The 21,400-nt window shown below is 33.9% G+C and overlaps 2 protein-coding genes across 5 annotated transcripts; both read right to left on the minus strand.

Moving 5' to 3' along the window:
• Positions 1-1,376: 1,376 nt before the first annotated feature.
• LOC145607254 (putative disease resistance protein RGA1) lies at positions 1,377-4,314 on the minus strand. Its single transcript, XM_081662971.1, has 2 exons — positions 1,630-4,314; positions 1,377-1,565 (listed from the first exon to the last, which is right to left on the minus strand). The coding sequence occupies exons 1-2, from the start codon at positions 4,312-4,314 to the stop codon at positions 1,377-1,379; spliced, it is 2,874 nt and encodes a 957-aa protein (XP_081519097.1).
• Positions 4,315-5,593: 1,279 nt separating this feature from the next.
• LOC145607708 (hydroxyproline O-galactosyltransferase GALT3-like) lies at positions 5,594-12,923 on the minus strand. 4 transcript variants are annotated; one of them, XR_014105612.1, is made up of 9 exons: positions 12,795-12,923; positions 10,933-12,329; positions 10,374-10,609; positions 9,920-10,198; positions 9,541-9,669; positions 8,117-8,293; positions 7,919-8,026; positions 5,900-6,171; positions 5,594-5,800 (listed from the first exon to the last, which is right to left on the minus strand). XR_014105612.1 is itself a non-coding variant. In XM_081663301.1 (9 exons), the coding sequence occupies exons 2-8, from the start codon at positions 11,723-11,725 to the stop codon at positions 5,965-5,967; spliced, it is 1,929 nt and encodes a 642-aa protein (XP_081519427.1). In that variant the 5' UTR covers positions 11,726-12,329; positions 12,795-12,923; the 3' UTR covers positions 5,594-5,800. The 4 variants fall into 4 exon arrangements, 3 of the variants coding, with proteins under 3 accessions (XP_081519427.1, XP_081519428.1, XP_081519426.1); XM_081663301.1 differs by having other exon boundaries at positions 5,965-6,171; XM_081663302.1 differs by having other exon boundaries at positions 5,594-6,171; positions 9,941-10,198.
• Between the last annotated feature and the right edge of the window lie 8,477 nt (positions 12,924-21,400).

Consider the following 21,400-nt stretch of genomic DNA (forward strand, 5'->3'; position numbering starts at 1 on the left):
TTCTATATTTTGCGATCTCTAATCTAGTTTTTGGTGTAGTGTGGCAATACCAACACAGTTTCTGCAGAATCATAATATAGTTAGATTGATAAGTGCATAAGAAACCAAATGGAAGTGTAATCTTCTCAGTTCCCTTGGCTAAATTCCAAGAGAAATTTCTGTATTTAAATACCCTCTAGACATCAGTAAATTTCTGTTTTTTATCATGAATTGCAACAAATACCTGAATACCACCATCCATCAGTCAGGTATGTAGACCTCCCCTCACCTAACTCATTCTAAAAATAAAAAAAATAAAATTAAAAAAAAAAAGAGCAACATTATTCAACATCAACAACATAGAACTTATCTGACAAAATCAAGTTAAAGCAAACAACATCATGCTTTTTTTTTTTCCACTGCTCAAGTTCACAAGGGCATAAGAAAGAAAATACAACTTAATTGAGATAGTATGCTAGAGTACATTAAAGAGAAGTACAATATCCATAATGTTCATTGTATTACTTGTGAAACGACCCAAACTGAAGTACAATATCCAAACTAAAATACAACATAGAAACTGATGAATGACTGACTTACCCCATGTTACCCATAAACCATTTTTAAAAATACAATATACTTTAAATCTGCTACTTCAAGGGAAAGGGTTAAAAAAATCTCCTTAAAGTGGTGATGTAGTAGATTGGGAGTTTACATAAGAGTAATTGTGTTTATGTAATTGGCATTTTTCCCAAAGAAGCGTTCCTGAATGCTATAATATTGGGATTTTATGATATCAATTTAATTAGTAAAATAAAGTTAAAAAATTTGGAATATAATCATTAATTTCCACTAGAGAAAAAGTTAAGTGTTCAACATACATAAATCATATACTACGAAGTTGCACTCTAGTTATTAAGAAGGTTAAGTGAAAATTACAGTTGAATTAATAAATAAATTAAAAAAATAATATGTTCTTACCTTAATTCTTTGAGGTGTATGTAACTACAATGTTGATGATGGTAGACTTCCTTACTTTATATTCGGAATGTGGCATATTTTGGGCCAGTCTTCCCCGTCTGATTTCCGGCATCTGTTCTTGAGCTCAGAGTTTGAGCGTTGTATATCAAGTGTAGTGAGGGAGGTGAGGTGTCGCATTGCTTCTGGCAGTGATTTCAGTTCCGAACAACCTTTTATTTCAAGTGTAGTGAGGGAGGTGAGGTGTCGCATCGCTTCAGGCAGTGATTTGAGTTTTGTGCACAACTCAAAGTATAAGTTGTTTTAGAGATGTAAGGGAGTTGAAGCATTCCCCAAGGTCTTCCAAGTTGTCGCAGCCATAAAGAATGAGGGATTGAAGGGAGGTTAAGTACTGAATCCCCTTTGGCAGTATTATCACTTTATCGCAGCAAGTTATTGTCAAGGAAGAAAGAGAGTGAAGGGACTTCCATGGCATGCCTTCTATATTGCCAACTAATGTGAGGGATTCCGAGTAGTTGAAATTCTCTATTTCCAGATTCTGCAATCCCAAATCTTGAGTTCTTTAACAGAGGAGCAGCTTTGTAATCCATCCCTAATTGTTCCCAAATCTATATTTTTAAAAACAATAAGTACATAGCTTCTTACAAACTCCCTATATAGGGAATTGAAAACGCATGAATTATCTATTCTCAACTCTTTCAAATAGATTGGATTGCTTTGAATATCGCCTTCTTTCTTACAAAATGTTAGCGCTTCATTGACGTCTCTAAGCCACAGATGTGTTAAAAGTGGACATAAAGGAATGTATGTCAATCTCTCGCAGCCTCTAATATGCAAATTCCAGAGACGAGGAAATGATGGGATGATAACAGCTTCCTTCCCCATCCATCTTATATCCCTCCACCATCCCTTTAACGCTGGCATGCAATGTAGCTCTAACTTCTCAAGAACCGGGAAATATTTCGCTGATGAAGGTGCATTGCTCTCTATGTACTCCAAATTCTCTAGACGATAGAGGAGAAGACATTTAAGATGGCAAAGTTGACTCAGTGATGATGGCAGATATTGCAACTCATCACATTCGCTCAATTCGATACGCACAAGCCCTAACGCAAAACTTGGCAATTTGGTACCACCATAGTTCCTCATATTCAACTCCAGAAATTGGTGATTACAGAGGAACAAGATCTCCACCAATGTCTCCAGAAATGGGTGACGAGACTTAAGTTCACAACTTAACTTTAAAGACTTGAGATTTACGCACAAAGGTGTACTCTGTTCCGGATAATCTCTAACCTGGATTTCACCCCTGAGGTCATTATTAATAAGAGCTGCCAAGTCTCTAAGCTTGCCTTTTTTATCATCATCCTTGCTCAATATAAATGTCGTTAGCGTGTGAAGACATCTTAAATTACCCATCCCTGCTGGCATATGAGTCAATCTGTCACATCCCCTTATATCCAATACCCTAAGATTTACAAGTTTGCATGTGTCCTCAGGCAGCTCCTTAAGTTTACGGCAATTATACAATATTAATGTTTGCAGATTGTAAAGCTTGGTGATCGATTTAGGAACCATCTCCAATTCATAATTATATGGCAGACCTAGGAACCTCAAGTGTAATAATTTACCTACTGTATCTGGTAAGTTTCCATTCCTCAATTGCAATGCCCTTAAACGACTACAATTTGAGATAATTGCATCCACATCACTTGTCGTGCATACAGATTGCCCCAAAATGGTACGTAATGTTTTAGTTGGACAATTACTTGAGCGAAACCAGGTGGTCAGATCTTCTTCACTGTCAATTAATAGATGACGAACTTTCCCTTCAGAATCATTTGTACAGGCTGTTAATGTCAAGGACTCTTTTGCTGCAACATTTTTAGCAAGGTCATGCATGAGATCATGCATTTTCAATGAACAAACTTCACCAAATTTGTCCCCTGCAACATCTTGGAAAAAACATCTATGCAATAAAATTGATATATATTTTTCACCAACATCTTCCATGCTCTCATTTTTAGTAGTTGGAACAAGATATCCTTGTGCCATCCACAGAAAAATTAACTCCTTTTTTACAATGATATAATCCTCAGGGAAGATTGAGCAAAAGCTAAAACAACTTTTTAACTCGGGAGCAAGGTTATAATAGCTAAACATCAATGTTGGCAATATGCCATCCTCACCACCACACATGCTAGCCAAATCAATACTTTTAAATGACTGCCAAGTTGCTATATCCTGATTACGCAACAAACTGGCCACCACCCTTATGGAGAGAGGCACATTGGCACATTTTATCACAATATCTCTTCCTATCTCGACAAGGCCAGTGGTTGCTTCGTCTTCCTTCTGTCCAAGTGATATCTTCTTGAACAATGCCCAAGAATCCTCTACGGATAAACCTGGTAACTCATGAATTGGATAGTTTCCAATAGCTCCTGCAACCTTTTTGGAGCGACTAGTCACTAAAATCCTACTTCCCCTTCCACCTAAAATCAAGAAGTTTTTCAACTCATCCCATTTTCTACCGTTCTCATACCATACATCATCTAAAACAAGCAAAAATCTTTTCCCTTCTATCTTATTTCGAACTTCTGTGTGCAGGCCCTCAAATCCTAGCTCATTCATCTTAAGCATTTTACCTAAAATATCTTTTGTATCAAAATTTAAAGACACACAAACCCAATACATGTCATCTTTGAATACTTCTTTAATTCTATAATCACTAAACACAAGTTGGGCAAGAGCAGTTTTACCCAGCCCCCCAATACCCACAATAGTCACAAAAGATATGTTATCCTCCAAGTCGTCTTTTAACAGCAAATCTACAATAGCCTTCTTGTCTATATCTCTCCCAATAATATCCTGCTCGTACACATAAGAGCAGGTTTCCTCTCTCCTTTTCACAGGCTTATACAGCTCACTAAACCCAAAATCCCTACGGTTTTTAGCCAAGCCATCCAACTTCTCCCTAAGAATCTCAATCTCTTTTGACATACTGATAGCAAATTTCAATTGGTTATTAAAAGATAAAAAACGGCGTACCTTCTTCATAATCTTACCACCAGGCATTTTTTCTAACTGGTGAGCAACAGTGTTGAATTCATCCAACAGATCATCAGCGTCGTAGACAGCATCCTTGAGGTTCTTGATCCAATTTTGACCTCCATATGTGAGTTCCTGACACTTGGAGTCAGCATCCCGGAGAGCACTCTTGATGGTATCGACAGTTTCGATCAGCTTTTCAAGTTCAGATTCATATTTAATGATGGAGCATAGCTTTCGCACTTCTGCACACTGTAACGTCGCAAACAGCGTCTGAGCAACAGCAAGTGCAGTAGCAGCGTCCATGTTACAATAAAATTTCAAGAAGAAAAGCAGAAAAAAGGATGAAGCTAATAAGTGTACTTTAAGTTTAACAACGGGTGGACCTTAGTTTCGATTACATAGGATGCTTAACGGTCCTCTCTAAGATTAACGGAAAGAAATTTTAAGTTTAACATTTAAAAAACTATATTCACATGCAGTTGAAGTGCCCAATGACCAATTTTATACAAGTCCCTTAAATTAATTCACAGTACAGTAAAAAGCCACATGGTTTGGTACTTTGGTTGGTTGTTTGAAGACCGAAAGCAAACCCGTGCGCATGGAATGAATCAATCCTCCATGTTCAGCGCAAGTATCCAAAGTTGTATGAGCACAGTAATTTATTTAATATAATATCTATTATCCTCCCTAATATATCAGTTTAATATTTTTTAAAACTGCATTCACATAACTGCCCGTTTATCAGTTTTATATAGAGTCCCTTTAAAAAATACTATCACTTGTCTACAGTGGCAAATTAAAAAAAAAAAAAACAACTTGTCAATTGATAGATACTAATAAAGAAATATAAAACAACATACCGAGTAATCTATTTTTTAACTGAGTAATTTATTGACCTTGAATTGATAACGTCTTTTTGCCTAAAATTATCATTTTTTTTAGTGCTCAAATTAATTAATATAACATAGAAATTTAATTTAAAAAATTGAAAACGAAAAACTTTAAAAAAAAAATAAATGAAACAAAAAATGAAGATTACACAGAAATTTCGAATAGAGGATGGATACTTGAGTTACCGAGTAGTGATATTGTTCACCTATTCTTGAATTGAGTTGTCAGTAGTCTCAATACTTTTTGGGAGACAAATGCTCTATTACTCAATATATATTTAAGTAGCTTTTCTAGGCTCCAAGGCAAATTAGGAAAACAATCATTTATTTTTTTTAAAGGAAAAAGATACATAAGGCTGCATATAAAAAGCTAAAAATGAAAAAAAAAAAAAAATAGACAATAAATAAACATTTATTACACCGATTTACTCGTAAAGTGTTAATAAATTTCCAACTTAACACTAAAAAATGAATTATGCTTATATGCAACCCTTAATGTTGTATATAGCATTACCCTTTTTATAACGGGCCTTTAAACTAAGTACTAGACTACAAGTTTAATTATTTCTTCAAAATTTATTAGGAGTCAAGCCCTATTCAACCCTAACAATAATCCGCCCCCGCTTGTCTATCAGTGCAAGAGGCCAATAAAAAAAATAATAAAATAAAATAAAATAAACTCCATACACAAATGTCTAAACAGGAAGAATTGAACCAGATATATTAAGACGAAAGAGACAGTATTCTGCAATAAATTGTTAACAAGAGAAAATACAGTATATCTACATGTGTATAATGTGCACTGGTTCTTACATTTGCAGACAACTCCATTGAAGTCAATTAGAAAGTCGTTGCAGGTTGTAACAAAGATATCAAGTTTGAGTCCAACAATTTTCGTGCTGCATCTTGCACCAAACAAAAATGAACTGAATTAAAAATTATAAAATAAAAGAATTACAGATATATCATACAAAAGGTGCAGTTTTCTAGCAGCATACATGGTCTTAAAAGTCAAAACTTTTCAAAAATCTGAATATAAGAAAGCAAGTTCTTGGTGCAGTACTTATTCACAACAGACAGCCTGGTGTTCCTTTTGCAACTTCTCCCATAAGCACAGCACCTTCCTTGGGTTTTGATAATGTGCGAGGATGTAATCAGCATCACATCCAGTATGATGAAAACGATCATCACTGATGTATTTAACTTCATGGCCACTGTCCTTGTATTTCTCAATCCAAATGCCCATAGCAACATCCTCTAATTTAAAAAGCTGAAATGGGAGTTAAAAAGAATATTAAGCAGGCTAAAGGCTAATGCATCAAGATTTCAGGGTCCTTTTTTAATGGCCATTGTATTGCTGAAAAAAAAAAAAAAAAACAAAAAAAAAAAAACTCCCAAGGTGTCTTTCTATTTATGAACTATATATACATGTACACACACATATTAGAACAAAGTTCCAATTAGAGTTAAGTTCAAAATGAGATCCAACTTCGTCCCTCAAAAGTAAGCAAAACTACATTAAAGTGAATAGTATTGATACAAAAGATAATTATTCACTTTATGCACTCTTTATACTTGATTTTTATTCATCTGTTAATCAAGAAAAACTGATAGAGAATATCCATAGAATATTCTCATCTTAGGTTTAGGATATATTTTGTATAAGATTATCTTTGATATCTGTACATATCTTATAGTTACCTAATATGATTAGGTTTCTCATTGTAACCCTATAAATATTGATCAATGGAAATCACTCTGATTAAGGAGTTTATATTAGTACATAATAATCAGACTATCAAACATAAGCATTAAAAACAAATTTAATAGGATCTTCCTTATATAAAATGTTTAACATAAGTTTATGTTCATTTGAATTTAAGAGTAGAGAAGAAAAAAAAAACCTAGTAATAGTCCCTCGGTTTTATTTTTTAACCCATTTTGACATTTTACACTATTCACATTTCCCACTTTGACTATATTGGTGATTTACATATGATGAAAAACAGTCATATGAGACATTATTAGATTCATCTCAAAGTATGGTTTCGAAATATCAACATTTTATAATTTTTACTTATTGAAAATTAATAATATAGCTGAAGTTTCGCACTTGCAAGCATGAAAAGTGGAATTGGTTAAATTAAAAAGAAACATGCAGAGTAATAAATAAAATCTCTCTTACTTTATCATCTTTTTTCTTATACTCACCAAACTTTTACACTCTCTCTCTCCTACTTAAACAACATTTTTCTTACAAACACTCATGTTTTCCAAATTTTTTTTAATCTACACATGAAGTGATAAAACTGAATAGAACACAAAAAAATGGAGGTATTACATGAAAGTAGGGGTTAAAAAAAGCTTTTCCAACATATCAGGAGAGAAATGAATATAATTAAAAGTTAAGGGTACCTGGATATAAAGTGATGTCAAGGTATCAAATCAAGAATTACTTTAAAAATTTTCAAATCCAAATAAAGTGGTATTAGAAGATATGCCTTAGCCCTTGTGCAGTTATTGGTCTTGTAGAAAAAAGAAGGTTTAATCCAGTGAAAAACAACACATCACTAATATAGTAATATGCATTAAATTGAGTGCAATTAGCACAGGAGAAATCTCCATCAATGCAAAAACTGAAGAAAAGCTAGGCCAGCTAAACAGCAAGGGCACACATTAATTCTAAAGGGTTACATCGCCTTTCCATAATGGCTTTTGATAGACAACCATTTATAAACTCCCCTAATGTTTTAATGGAAATCTATCTACATTGCCAAGTCTTTACTTTTTATATTATGATGGCTGTCATAAGAATATTAAACTACAACAGTAATAATCATTTGAGACACAAAAGGAAACCTTTTTGTATTCTTAAACAATTTTATCCATACTTCTTGTATTCTTAAACAATTCTATCCATACTGTTCAGTTTATAATCCCATTTCCTTGTTTAGTTCTTAAGCTCCATGTCACTTTATGTAAATAAAAAGGGGAAAAAATCTCATATAACCAGTTACCTTAAGATCTCTTTCCTGATGACTACGCACGATATATTTGGCAATGTCACGGGAAATTATATAGCCTGGACCATGAGCCCATGGAGGAAATGAATCTTTTGGCCATTCCTACAAAACAGGAGCTTGGTAAAGGACTTAAGGTAATGCATAAATGTCAAACAGGAGCTTGGTAAAGGACTTAAGGACAATAAATGATACCTCTTCGCTAACAAACCATTTGCTATCTTGGTCCCTGTGGGGAGATGACTGAAATGATATGAGACCATACAGGAGACCACTAGCAGACTTCTCCTTAAGACTTGAAAGCACTACATCAATTCTCACAAAAGCATCATCGTCGATCTTCATTATATATTTAGCTGGGATAATTTTGGTCTGCGATTTAGAGAAAAATGTAAATAGATACTCTTCTGAATTAATCTAAATTTAATATATTCTTCGTCACAGTTTCATTTCAACTTCTTTTTCTCATTATAACAGAAAAATGAAAACTTGTTCTTTTCTTTTTCTCGTGCACAAGGTTGGAAGTCATTACTTGCCAGTTGCATCTTGCATCTATTGTCAAAAGCAAGTCAACCATAATTTATAATTTATAGTTAAGATAGCACTTGCTTGGATCCATTTTTTTGCAGAATCAGGAACATAAACCCCATGAAAAACTCCCACTGTCCCAAAAGTATTAGGCATCAGGTACATTGGATTTGCAGTTATTTTTTAGAATTTTAGCTATAAACCATAACAATACTTCACTGTTTAAAATTTTTCACATCCCTACTATACCATGATAATCTCTTTGGAAATAAAGAAGGTCATGCATGCAAGTCATCTATCAAATTTTATTCACCCCTTTATAATATTACCATATATTATAATCTTGTACAATCTAATCTTGTACAATCTTTGAATCTTTGTGTTTATCCTTTTTGACTGATACTACCAGAGTATAACTTACCATCTTTATTCACTGCCTCTCATTTTTTTACCGTTTCACTGAGACTGAACATCCAAATAAACATAAACTGCTGGAGCCTATCTCCGTTATTCTGCAGCCCCGGTACTGAATTCCCAATTTCATACATGATCATTTTGCTAAGTACTAATACAAGTTTTATCTTTCATTTGCTTTTTCTTAAATATTGGGAAATATTGGACTGATTAGGGATTGAAGCTTAGAAACTACACACTGACATACAGCAAGATGTTAAAAGCAAGCAAATTCTGCAAACCCCACTCAGCGAGATGTTACCAATAAGTTTATATAAGGGCTAATATGTTTAGATGTGGTAGGTTTAGGGTTTAAAAGCACAAACTACTCAATATTTAAGACCAACAAGGGCTACACAAGCAAAATTCACAAATACTACAAGTTTTAACAAGCTAGGAAATTCAAGTTCATGGCCAATAGATAACTTCAGATAAGTCAAGTTAAAGACTAATAAATTCACAGGCGTTCAGATAAGGTAAAGACACACCCTAAAATAAGGCAATATTTGATTGAAGCACAATCTAAGCAGGTAGAAGCAAATAGTAGCTGCATGAGTTATAAAGCTAATAAAGATTGTCTCTAAACATTGTTCATTGAAGAATATGTTGGTTAATAAAATGCATTAGCAGCCACCTACCCCAAGTATGCAAACCGCGATTGTTTTCAAGCTGATCAAACTGTAATAATCAACAAAAGGCATCAGCTGAATGTCTCCATATGCTTGAGCCTCTTTCCACAGGTCAAGATTTACCTCTGCATTCTTGTGCTGCATAAAGTAGATGAAAAGTTCATATAGATGCTCATGAATAGTAGCATAGCTTTAAAATAAGTGGTAGAAGGGGTGTAAATCTCTAAAGCATAGCTACCTATTATTTACTAGCAGCATTAGATACACTTTTCATCCGGATCAGCTATAAGTACCTATTATATACTAGCAGCAATAATTACACTTTTCATCCGGATCAGGTATAAGTTAATTGCTTAAAAAGATACTTCAGAATAATAGCATTACTTACAAAACCAATAAGAAAGCGTACAGCTACAATCCCCGAGCGAACAGCTTCATATTGCATCCAAGACCTCCTTAAGGCCATTCTGCGTTCAAAGTTGTTTCCAGTTGAGAAAACTCCAACAAGTAACACAACTCTTCTTTTAAGCAATGATGGGGCTTTGAGTTGACCGACGTCAAAAACTATATCAAGATCTTCCGATACAGGAAGACCTTTGGCTATGCCAGACAAGATGCTGACACCTCCAGTCACTTTGACTTTACTAACCAGCCACGGCTCCAAGTTCTGCAACCATAAAGAAAGAAAAACAGCTGTCACTATTAATTTGTCCAGAAATATTATGTTGAGTTTTTATTTTATTTTTTTATCTTCATGAGCTGGTCACAATAATTCAGAGTGCATATATGTCATCTAAAAGTTACCAAAAGCTCATTATATTTTATTATGATTATGATCTCACCTCTTTATATTTGAAGGCAGTTTCATGCCTTCCATTGACAGTCATGTGAAATCCTTCCAAACCAGCCCACAATGTGGCAGTGAATGGACTCCCTTCACTGAATGGGAAATTAGCTCTGATATGAGCATGAGCCACGGAATTGTTAATCTTCTTGTCACCAACAGGAAGACTCTTATTTTGATTTTCTTCCATAGCGCTTCTAATAAGTTGCTCATAGCAACTAGCCAGTCCATCAACTACAATTACAATATAGTTAGTCTTTCTTTATCATCCAAAAGACAGAGAGTGGGAAAGGGGTTCCTATATAGTCAAGGGAAATGTTTCTGAACTATTAAGTGGTTCATTGTACTCTCTGACAGATGAATAGTCTGTGCAGGACTGCAAGACATGAGGATATGATTTATACTGTCCTAATTGATTGTACATAATCTCCATCATACAAAAAAGATAGTGGGGGTACTAATCCAAAGCATCTCAACATTAGATTATTAAATTTATGAATGCAATTGCAGCAATTCAATTGTTCCACATATCTTGACACACATAAGACGAAATTCACCTTGTATATAGTTTGTTGACCTCCCTCCAGGACATTTTTCTTCCTTGCCCCAGCCAACTTCATTAGTCCATGAATTTTGAACTATTACAGAATATTTTGTACTGTTTTCTTCTGGAAGGTAGACATTATAATGCAAGATAATAGGAGGCTTTTTCTCATGTGGAATCCCCGCACCTTCTAGCTCAATTTGGAAACTTCTATTCCGCCCGTTGGGGATACCAATCAAAGTAACAGAAGAATCTTCAATCAGACCACACGGGAGCTCAAGAAGTCTCCTGCTACTATTCAAAGGCTCATCAAAAGTGCTAACACTAAAAGGACATTTTATTTCATTGGTTCTGTTAACATTGCCGTCATCACCTGCAGATTTACTTTTCTCCCACTTAATTATTGAAATCAACTCTCTCCAAGCAACAGAAGCTTCTTTTACACCCTTACTTGTTTCAGGCAACCCATCTGACCTTAACAGCACAGTACGCAACTGAGGCCATGTCGCAAAGCTTTTCATATCTTCTTTCGATGCATTTACTGCACTATACAAGTCACTAAGTCCTTCGACATCAATAAGATGTGGCTTCTCTTTGATCCTTTCTACTTTTGTCACATTGATCTCAGAAGAATTCGCACTCGAACTGATTTCCTGTGCTTGTGAATCATTACTAGGATGGTGTCTAAAGAAGTCATAAGCTGATTGTTTAATTGGCTTTGGTGGTTGATTGCCAAAGTAGGTATACCTCACCACCAGAACGAAAGACAAAACTAAAATAAGGGTGCCCCCAGACCACTTCTTCATCCCCAAGAGATAATTCACTCAACTATCACTAATATTACAACTAAGCAGAAGACATCCCATCGAACTCCCAAAAATCCGCAAAGCCTCAAATCCAATCAAGAGTACACTAACAGTTCTGAAGTCTGAACTACCATAGAGCACACAATAGTGAGAATCAAACTCCCTAAAACCCGCAAACCCAATCAAACTCCCAAAAACCAGCAAAACCCGATCAAAAGCACACTAACAGTTCTGAACTACCATAGAGCACACGATAGTGAGAATCAAACTCCCAAAAACCAGCAACCCCAATCGAAAGTACACTAACAGTTGACCTACCATAGAGTGCACGATAGGAGCATCAAACTCCTAAAAACCCGCAAACCCAATCAAACATACACTAGCTGTCCTGGACTTCAATATATAGCACAATATATAGAGAGCATCAAACCCACAAATCCGCAAACCCAATCAAATGTACACTAGCTAGCTATCCCCACTACAACAGATAGCACAATATAAAGATAGCATCAAACCCCAAATCCGCAAACCCAATCTAGCATACACTAGCTGTTCTGAACTACAATAAACAGCACAGCATTGAGCAGCAAACTCCCATAAATATCTGCAAAAACGCAAACCCAATCAAAAGTACAATGGTTATTTGGAACTACAAAAGAGAGCATCAAACTCAAACTCTTTAATTCAAGGTTGTTCTTTACTACACTAGCTGTAATCCGCAATTTCAATCAAAAATACCCAAATTTCAAGAGTAACAGACAGCTTGAAACTTCAATTGTGCAAAAAAAATTTAAAAAAAAAAAAAAAAAAAAAAAAAAAAAAAAAAAAAAAAAAAAAACAACAACAACAAATAATTACTTCATAATGCTTAACTCCCAACAATATCACAATGTATTGAGATCTAATACCAACTTACAAAAATATACCCAACACCCAAAAAATGATTAAAAAAAAGGGAGTAATTGAAGGTACAAAACAGCTTAGAATTTGAGAAGTTTGCACTAGAAATTCCCTGGAAAATTGCGAATATATATTGAAGTATAAGCAACAAAGATTAGAGTAAACGTACCAGCTTGAGAATCAAAAGAGAAAATTACAATCTTTCAGATTTTGTTGACGGAAGTTGAGCAGAACTGGAAAAAGACACCTGCGCTTCTTTTGGTGGTCTCTTCTATCGAGGTAGTAACAGATGAGTTGAAAAAAAATACAAATGAGACAGTGTCTAAACGACAGAGGTCCGTTTTCAATTTGTCGAAATACTGTTGAAATACGGGTTTGGACCGCACCCGTTATTATCAAAGTTCATTACAACTAAACAACCTCATTTGGTATGAGTTGAATCCAAAATCTCTTAAATTGGCAAGATTCGTGAATATCTTATAGAGTGAGCAATCTATATTATTATTACAACTCCAAGACAAGGAGTGTCATTTTGCCATTTGTTCTTTCTTTTTTGTTATTTCGCCACGTCACTTTAAATTTTTGCCACGTCACTTTTGCTATTGTGGTTAAATATGCTTGATTTAGTTTACACCTTAGAATAATGATCAATTGAAATATTGATTTCAACTTAAAAGAAAGAGAAGATGTTACTTGCAAATCAATAGACTAGCCATTATTAGTAATTAGTTTTGTCATAATTGAATAATTAAAATGTTTTAAATTGCTTTGACCCATTTAATTTGTAATATATGTAACTAATATGTATTCAATATATTTATCCCTATAAATTAACTATCCAAGGAAATGATACACTAAACATTCTAAACCTCTTGGAGAAACATTTTATTACTGGGTCAGTATTGTGTTAGGTGAGTATATGTTTACTCTACCTTACATGGCATGCAATGGATATATTTTGCATACTTAACTCATATTTTTTACACATTTAATAAATCACCCTAAATTAATTATGGCCTGATGATGGTGTAATATGTAGGATTTGCTATAAGTAGCATTTTGGTTTGATGATTGTGTAATATGTAGGATTTGCTATATATTAATACGAGATTCCATTGGTTGATTTTCTTTATATATAATTCACTCAAAAGTTAGTGCGTGTAATTTTTTTTATTATTCACTATTTATGCTCAGGGGTTGAATATTGGTTTGATGATTCATTTGTGCATCCAATTTGAAAATGATATTACATCTTTTTTTTAAAAAAAAACGATATAATCATATAATGCATGTAATTATTTGTCATGTAATTGAATATGAAGAAGAGAAACAAGCCCGGGGCATTGCCCGGGTCACTAACTAGTTTAATGCTAAATTGTTAATGTATCAATTTTTTTATTGAATCAAGTTAAAAACTTCAGGGGTGTTAATTTGGTTCGGAGCTTTTTTTTTTAACAATAACAAGAGTTGTTTAATCATTTTCAAAAGCTCTTTTGGGGTGTTTGGTATGAGTAAATATAAGTTAATATCAGATATCAACAAAACTTGTTAATATCAAGGCTAATTTTGTAAATTTAGCTACCACACCAAGGATAATATTGTAATTTTAGCAACCACACCCCCTTTCTCTCCCCTCTATCACCACTGTGCAACCTCTACTACCACCCACTACACCACCTTTACCTTCACGAATCAACCCCTACCGACCACCAATTGACCCTAGCCGACCACCGCCAGCCGCCGCACCAACATTCGACCGCAGCAACACCACTAACTACCACCCACAGCAACACCTTTAGCTTCACTAGCCTTTACGAATCGACCCCAGTCGACCACCACAGGCCGCTGCACCAATATTTGACTGTCGCAACACCACTAGTACGAGCAAATCCCTTCCCTAAAGGGTTTATATGGCCCCAATTTTCATAAATTGCTACTAGGGTGTCATTTTTTTTGGTCGGCTAGCCGGCCGCTGTAGATCCGCGTATGTCGTCGACCTTGGACATGGGAATGGAGGAGAGAGAAGGAAGTAGTGGCCATGGGAATGGAGGAGAGAGAAAGAAAAATTGGTCATGTGAGGGGAGGAGAGAGAAAAATTGGTGTTATTAACAAAAGTTTGTTGATATTTGTTATCAACTGGGTCTGGCTCGTTTGGTTAGGAGCTGTTTAAAAGAGCTCACATGAAGTGCTTTTTGAAAGAGTATTTAGTTTTTTGTTGTTTTACATACACTAAATAATTATTATAAAAATTAGTTATATACCAAACACATTTACACAAATAGCTAATTATAAATTTACAATCAACTAATTAAACACAATTATGCTAACAGCTAAATGCTAATTGTCAAACAAGGCTTTTGTATATAAGACTTATATCATTTGCAATTAATGTTCATGTAGTTTGATATAAGCGAAGTCGTTTGAATGGCAGATCAGTTGGTTTGGGGTCCTTTTCTCTCAAGCAAAGACAAGGAAAACATGTGTTCTTGGAGATTTCTTTGTCCACACATATTGGTTGTGAGATGTAAACGAGGCCACAAATTGACTACAAAACTTGTTGCCTATCTTGGTTGTAAAGTTTCTTATGAACATTGAAATCCCATGATGTTTATTGATAAGATTCATGATTATTTAAAGCAAACTTTTATTGTATAGTATTATACTATTTATGACTAATTATTCAGATGGTATAGAGTGAACAGATTCAAGGGAGAGTTTAAACCGCTTACCCTCCCTTTATTGAATGTTTAATTATTGTATTAATGAGAAGTACGTACTATACTATTTATGACTAATTATTCATGTTTAAAAATTGACTAAGGCCCTATTCTTTTGAGTTTCGGGCAGAGTAGAGCAGAGCAAAATAAGAGTTAGTAGAGCAAAGCAGACTAAATTGCATCAAAGTAGAGTAGAGTAGAGCAATTATTATTATTATTATTATTATTATTATTATTATTATTATTATTATTATTATTATTACTATTAGTAGTAGTATTATTATAACTAATATGAAATATTAATTATTTATTATTATTATTTTAATAATAATTATTATTATCATCATTATTATTATTACTATCATTATTATTATTAAATATTAATTATTATAATAATAAGGAAAAATTAGAAAATAACACCATAAAAAACCGAAATTTTGATTATAACACCACCTAAAAAAACTTTTATTATAACACCATAAAAAAACTCAAAATTTTGATTTCACCACCTCCTAACGGATTTTTGGACGGAATACGTTAATGGGGCCATAACAGACACGTGTCAAATGCCTATTTGTTTTTTTTAAAAAAAAAATTAATAAAAAATATAGAAAAATTAATAAAAAAAAAAAAAAAGAAAAGAAAAACCCTAACCCAAACCCAGCCAGCCCCACCACTGGCGACACCACCTTCCCCAACCGCGCCGATAGCCTTACCTAAGCCACCGCCACCTCTGGCCCCATAAAAATCGGCGAAACCCTCCTTTCCCCTCTTCCTCCTCCCCTAAAACCACCACCAATCACCAACTACCCACCACAATATCAACCCCAAAAAACCACCATTCCTTATCTTTCAACCTTAAAACGGCCGAAATCGACCATGATAGCCCTCGATTGGTTGATTTCGACCGCCGATTTCGCAAAAATGGGGAAATGGGTGTGGATGTTGCGGCGCTTTGAGAAATGGTGGTGGATTTCGCGACGGTTAGGTAGTGGTTTTGCGGTAGTGTAAAGGGCCTGGGGTGGGTTTTAGGGAAGGAGGAGGGGGGAAGACGTGGAGCGGCGGTTGAGAGGGTGATTTTCGACAGTGTGGGGGTAGGGGATGCCGGCGGCAGTCGCGCTGGGGATGGTGCAAGGTGGTGGGCTGGCTGGGTTAGGGGTTGGGTTTTTTTCTATTTTTTATTAATTTATTTAAACCTCTAGTTACTTGACACGTGTCTTCTAGGGCCCCATTAACGGATTTCATCCAAAAAAACTGTTAAGTGGTGGTGAAATCAATTTTTGTGAGTTTTTTGTGGTGTTATAATAAAAGTTTTTTTTTTAGTAGGTGTTATAATCAAATTTTGGGTTTTTTTGTGGTGTTATTTTCTAATTTTTCCTAATAATTATTCAATAATAATAATTATTTTTAGTAGAGAAGAGCAAAACAGATTGAAGCAGAATAAAGCATGACTCAGCAGAGCAAAGTAGAGCCGCTCTAAAGAACACATCCTAATTAACTTATGGTAAGATGGAATTGTCATGATCTAATTGTGTGATGAGCATATACATCACAATTTGTGACTTGGTACCTTGAATACGTTGTTCAAAGAGAAATGATAGGATACAAGGAAGTGATTGAACATTTATTTGAAGATCGTGGTCTTATGGAATGATCTTATTAGTGTGGTACTCTATCATTGTGATAATAAACACATGCGCACACATAGGAAAAAAAAAACTTGCGCCAAGTGAGGTTGCATGAGGGAGGAAAATGGGAATTAAATTGGGTTTTAATATAGAAGAATCGAATATAGATTTATTGAATGGAACTCATATAATACCCCTCTGTTTTTTTTAAGTGCTCTATTAGAAGTTTTTGCACTAGTCCCTTATCCCACTCTAACAAATGTTTGTGAATTATAAGTATAAAAAATATAGTCATATAGATACTCGTAAGAATCATCTCGATGAATAATATTCAATTGTTGTTATTTATACTTATTGGTAATCTCTCATGATATTATTGGAAATAGTTCTACATCAACATGCGTGTCAAACTCCAACGAAGCATTTGAAAAAACGGAGGGGGAATATTATTTTCGTGATTCATTGTTGCTGTTTAATATTTTTTCTAAAATGTGTTTGAAAATCTATTAACATATACTTAAAGCAAATCCTTTCAAGACACTTGTCATTACCTTGTAAAAAACTTCCTGCCCTTTTCACGTCGTTTCTCTCTTTCTCTCTCTCTCTCTCTCTCTCTTCTTTTTTTTTTCAAAAATTTTAAGTAAACTATTTATATCTTATGATATTTTCTTTCCAGTTTGGCAAACTTATTCCACATATACTTAAATGAAATATCTCTGAATAACTTTTATATACTTTATATTTTGTAATGTTATTGTCAAAAATATTTAAGAATCGTATATTGCCCAAGATTTTAACCTAGTGAGAACATTAAAACACAAAATTGGTTTCTATAAATAAAAAATTAAATAAATTTAAGTTGCAACGCCACCTTTGGATATTTTTTTAATTTTGTTACAAATTAAGGTAAACAAAACTTTGAAATAGCCAAATTTCAATCTCATTAGATTTGAAAATAATATTAAATCTTTAGTCCTTGGATACATTTGTTTTTCTAATGAAAAAGTGATGACTAAATACAAGTACCTATTACAGGTGGCGAGTGATTTGCGCACACCCTAGCTTGATAACCGCACACCCCTTTGGCCCTTTGGGCCCCACTATAATTTACTTTCCTAATTCACAACTTTGCACGTGAGAAAGCAAATACCTATTACAGGCGGCGAGTGATTTGCGCACACCCTAGCTTGATAACCGCACACCCCTTTGGCCCCACTATAATTTACTTTCCTAATTCACAACTTTGCACGTGAGAAAGCAAATTGATACTTGACTTTTTCTTTACTTTATGTATTTTATTTTACTGTAGTTCTTAATCTATTTTCTTTTATCATTATTATTATTGTTATTATTATTATTATTATTATTATTATTGTACTCTGTAGTAGTAGTAGTAGCTTTATTTGTTCTTGTTTGTTCTAAGTCTGAAACAAGTCTTAAGTATTTCTAGCACAATGGCAGTAGTTTTCAACCTTGAGTCAAGTTTGACTTTTTTTTTTACATAAATATAAAATGAAAATTTTAACTTAATAATCAATTTGATATTATAAAATATTAAACATCTTAAATTAATAGCTATGATTATCTCAAATTAAGTTTTTAACAAAATAAAAATGTTGGGCAAAAGTTAAATTTACAAATATTGTCTCAAAAGCTACATTAATACGATTTATCAACCAAAGCTAATCCAAAGATCTTGTGCCAGTAACTTCGAATTAACTACTCCAATGACGAAACCTACATCCATTATGACGAAACTACAATTGCATATAATAATTAGTTTAGACAATTAAACACAAAACCAAACTACAAAAAAAAAAAAACAGTACCTGCCTTAATTAGTGTCTCTGCACTTTATGTCGTGGACATCACAATAATATCAAATATTCTCGACCTTCATAATATTATTTAAACATGTTAATATAATATCTTTTTTATAATAATACAATAGCATGCATGATAATATAAACACAACTTACCAAAAAAATTTTACCTCACAATGGGTTATATAAACCGAGTTTGGAGGCAAAAGGTTCAAATCAACAACAAAAGAGGTGGATGGAATAGTCAAGTCATCCAAAATTGGAGGCATGAAGGACACTGAAGAATTTTGATTAGTTTTTTCAGGACATCTTCTACATTCATGTTTCCACACATGCTGCACCTTCTGACCTTTTCAACCATCTCAAAACCTGAAGGATCCCTCTTTATAGAAGTACTTTGTTTTTTCTTTTTTCTTGAATTAGTTCCAAGAGTTTTAGATTGACGAATCATGGGTTCAAGAACCAAAGGACTTGAAGAGCTAACAAATTGGGAAATTTGTTTTCGATTACCTTCTTTTTGAGTAAGAGGCAATTGCTGATATTTGAGTTGTAACTCTTGTACAAGCACATCAATCCGATCTCCATGAACATCTTGATTATCTCCGTTCTTTGAGAGTGATACGTTGTCAATTCTCACTGGTAATGAATGTTGTAAAGCTTTAATCCTCATTTGTCATCCTTCTCATCACGTGAGCACAAGAGAGACCCATAGTTTTTGAAAACTGACCAGTATAAGTAGGAGACAAAGAATCGAAATAAGCTAGCTCAAATTGGTTAAGGAGTTTTCTTAATGCAAAATGAGAAACATGACCTATGAGCTTACTTAAGAAGGGGATACGCAAGTCATGAGGAATGTGTATCTTCTCACTTGACAACTGTGTTTTAATCTCATTATACTGATGATCAACAACATGACAAATTTTTTTCCTTCACTGTGCGAAGGTCACCACTCGAAACTTCAAGGTACTTCTTCAAAGTAGCATGTGAACCTTCGACTCAACATGCCCAAAATGCATATATTCACTTGATCATGCTCTAACAAAATATTTTTTCCATGGAAACCAAGTATTCTAAATGTAAATGAGAATCTCCTTGTACTTCCCATACTTCACTTCAATTTCAGACCAAGCTTCATTAAATTGATTTTCAGTTGAAGAATCAATCAAATTTGTCCAATCGGACATAAACACATCATATTCATCACCATCATCAAAAAAAGGCTTGTACTTTGCTAAAATATTTTTTTCAATGTGCCATACACACAACAAATTATATTACAAGTACTAGGGAAAACAACTTTAATTGCATTCATCAAAGCCAATTCTCGATCAGTCACAATCACCGATGGTTGCTTATCATAACCCAAAATCTTACCAAATTTTTGTAGTGCGCACACATAATCACTTTCCTCCTCTTTAAATAAGAAGGCAAAACCGCAAAAGAATGATGTATTAAAACTAGTAACTTCAACAATATCAAGTAAGGCATTTTATACTTGTTAGTCTTATAAGTGCAGTCCATCACAAAAGTATACGAGTAAATTCTTGCTAATTCAATCGAACTTGGATAAGAAAACAACAAATGTGTCACATGTCCTTCATTATCACACTCAACATTATACATAAAACCACCTTTACCAAGTTCATCCATCAAAGCTTGGATCATTGAACAACCTCCTAGCCCATCTTTAATAATTTTAGCCTTCATATTATAAAGTGTTCTAGATATTGCTTTTAGATTAGAGTTACCTTTTCGAAGTTTTGTAAGTATTTGCTGTGGAGCAATGTCGGAAGCAATCATCTCTTTAATCTCATTAACTTCCTCCCTTGAGAAACGTCGGGCACAAGGATGTCCCGAAATATCACTTGATAAATCATTGTTATGAGAAAGATCTTTAATTTCGACTCTCCAACTAGTGTCTTGGTTCATTCTTCCACAAATTTGAAATGAGCAATCTAATTCATTAATCGAGTTCCTGACTTTTTCTTTCCACTATTAGGGATATGGCTACGATTAGTTCAATATGATCCACCACGATCGAACCAATAATAACCCATCTGTTTTTTTTTTTGAATCACCGTAACAAAGTCTTGTGAGTAGGCCATTCCCCGAACAGTCTCCAACAATGTTTCTCTATTTGAAAATTTTTGTGGCGAAAGTTGATACATATCAGTGGGCATTTGAGGAGGTTGATGATTATCAAATTGTGGTGAACCTATACAATCAAAAAAATTAACAAGAATAGTCACAAAATTATATTTTGAATAATAAATAAGCCATTAAAATTATACACTTAGCCTACTATTGAGAGTTTGATAATAGAGTTTGTTCTTTTGGTTTTACAATAGTACTCTTTTAATTTTTAATAACACCAAAGTAAAAAAAAAAAAAAAAAAACCTAATCTTATCATACTGTTTTAATCACCAAACCTTTAAAAGTTGAAATTGAGACATATATATAATGTGCAAATAAACTGATTTAATACTAAGGTATAACAATATTGGAATCAACTTGACTCACTGAAAAATTCCCTTTAAAACCCTAGATTAATTTTATTGTATAACTGAGTGAAATCCAATTAACCCTCAATTACAAAGATGCTTGTA

Source organism: Chenopodium album, chromosome 23 (assembly GCF_948465745.1).
Source record: "Chenopodium album chromosome 23, dcCheAlbu1.1, whole genome shotgun sequence".
NCBI classification, from domain to species: Eukaryota; Viridiplantae; Streptophyta; class Magnoliopsida; order Caryophyllales; family Amaranthaceae; genus Chenopodium; species Chenopodium album.

Bases quoted from the DNA above. Each gene is read 5' to 3' on its own strand.
- LOC145607254 (XM_081662971.1), bottom strand. From the start codon at position 4,314: ATGGACGCTGCTACTGCACTTGCTGTTGCTCAGACGCTGTTTGCGACG. The intron at 1,566-1,629 runs GTTTTCAATTCC...TTAAAAATATAG, and splicing joins TGAGAATAGATAATTCATGC to ATTTGGGAACAATTAGGGAT.
- LOC145607708 (XM_081663301.1), bottom strand. From the start codon at position 11,725: ATGAAGAAGTGGTCTGGGGGCACCCTTATTTTAGTTTTGTCTTTCGTT. The intron at 10,199-10,373 runs GTGAGATCATAA...TTATGGTTGCAG, and splicing joins CTGCCTTCAAATATAAAGAG to AACTTGGAGCCGTGGCTGGT. The intron at 9,670-9,919 runs GTAAGTAATGCT...TACTTTATGCAG, and splicing joins TACGCTTTCTTATTGGTTTT to CACAAGAATGCAGAGGTAAA.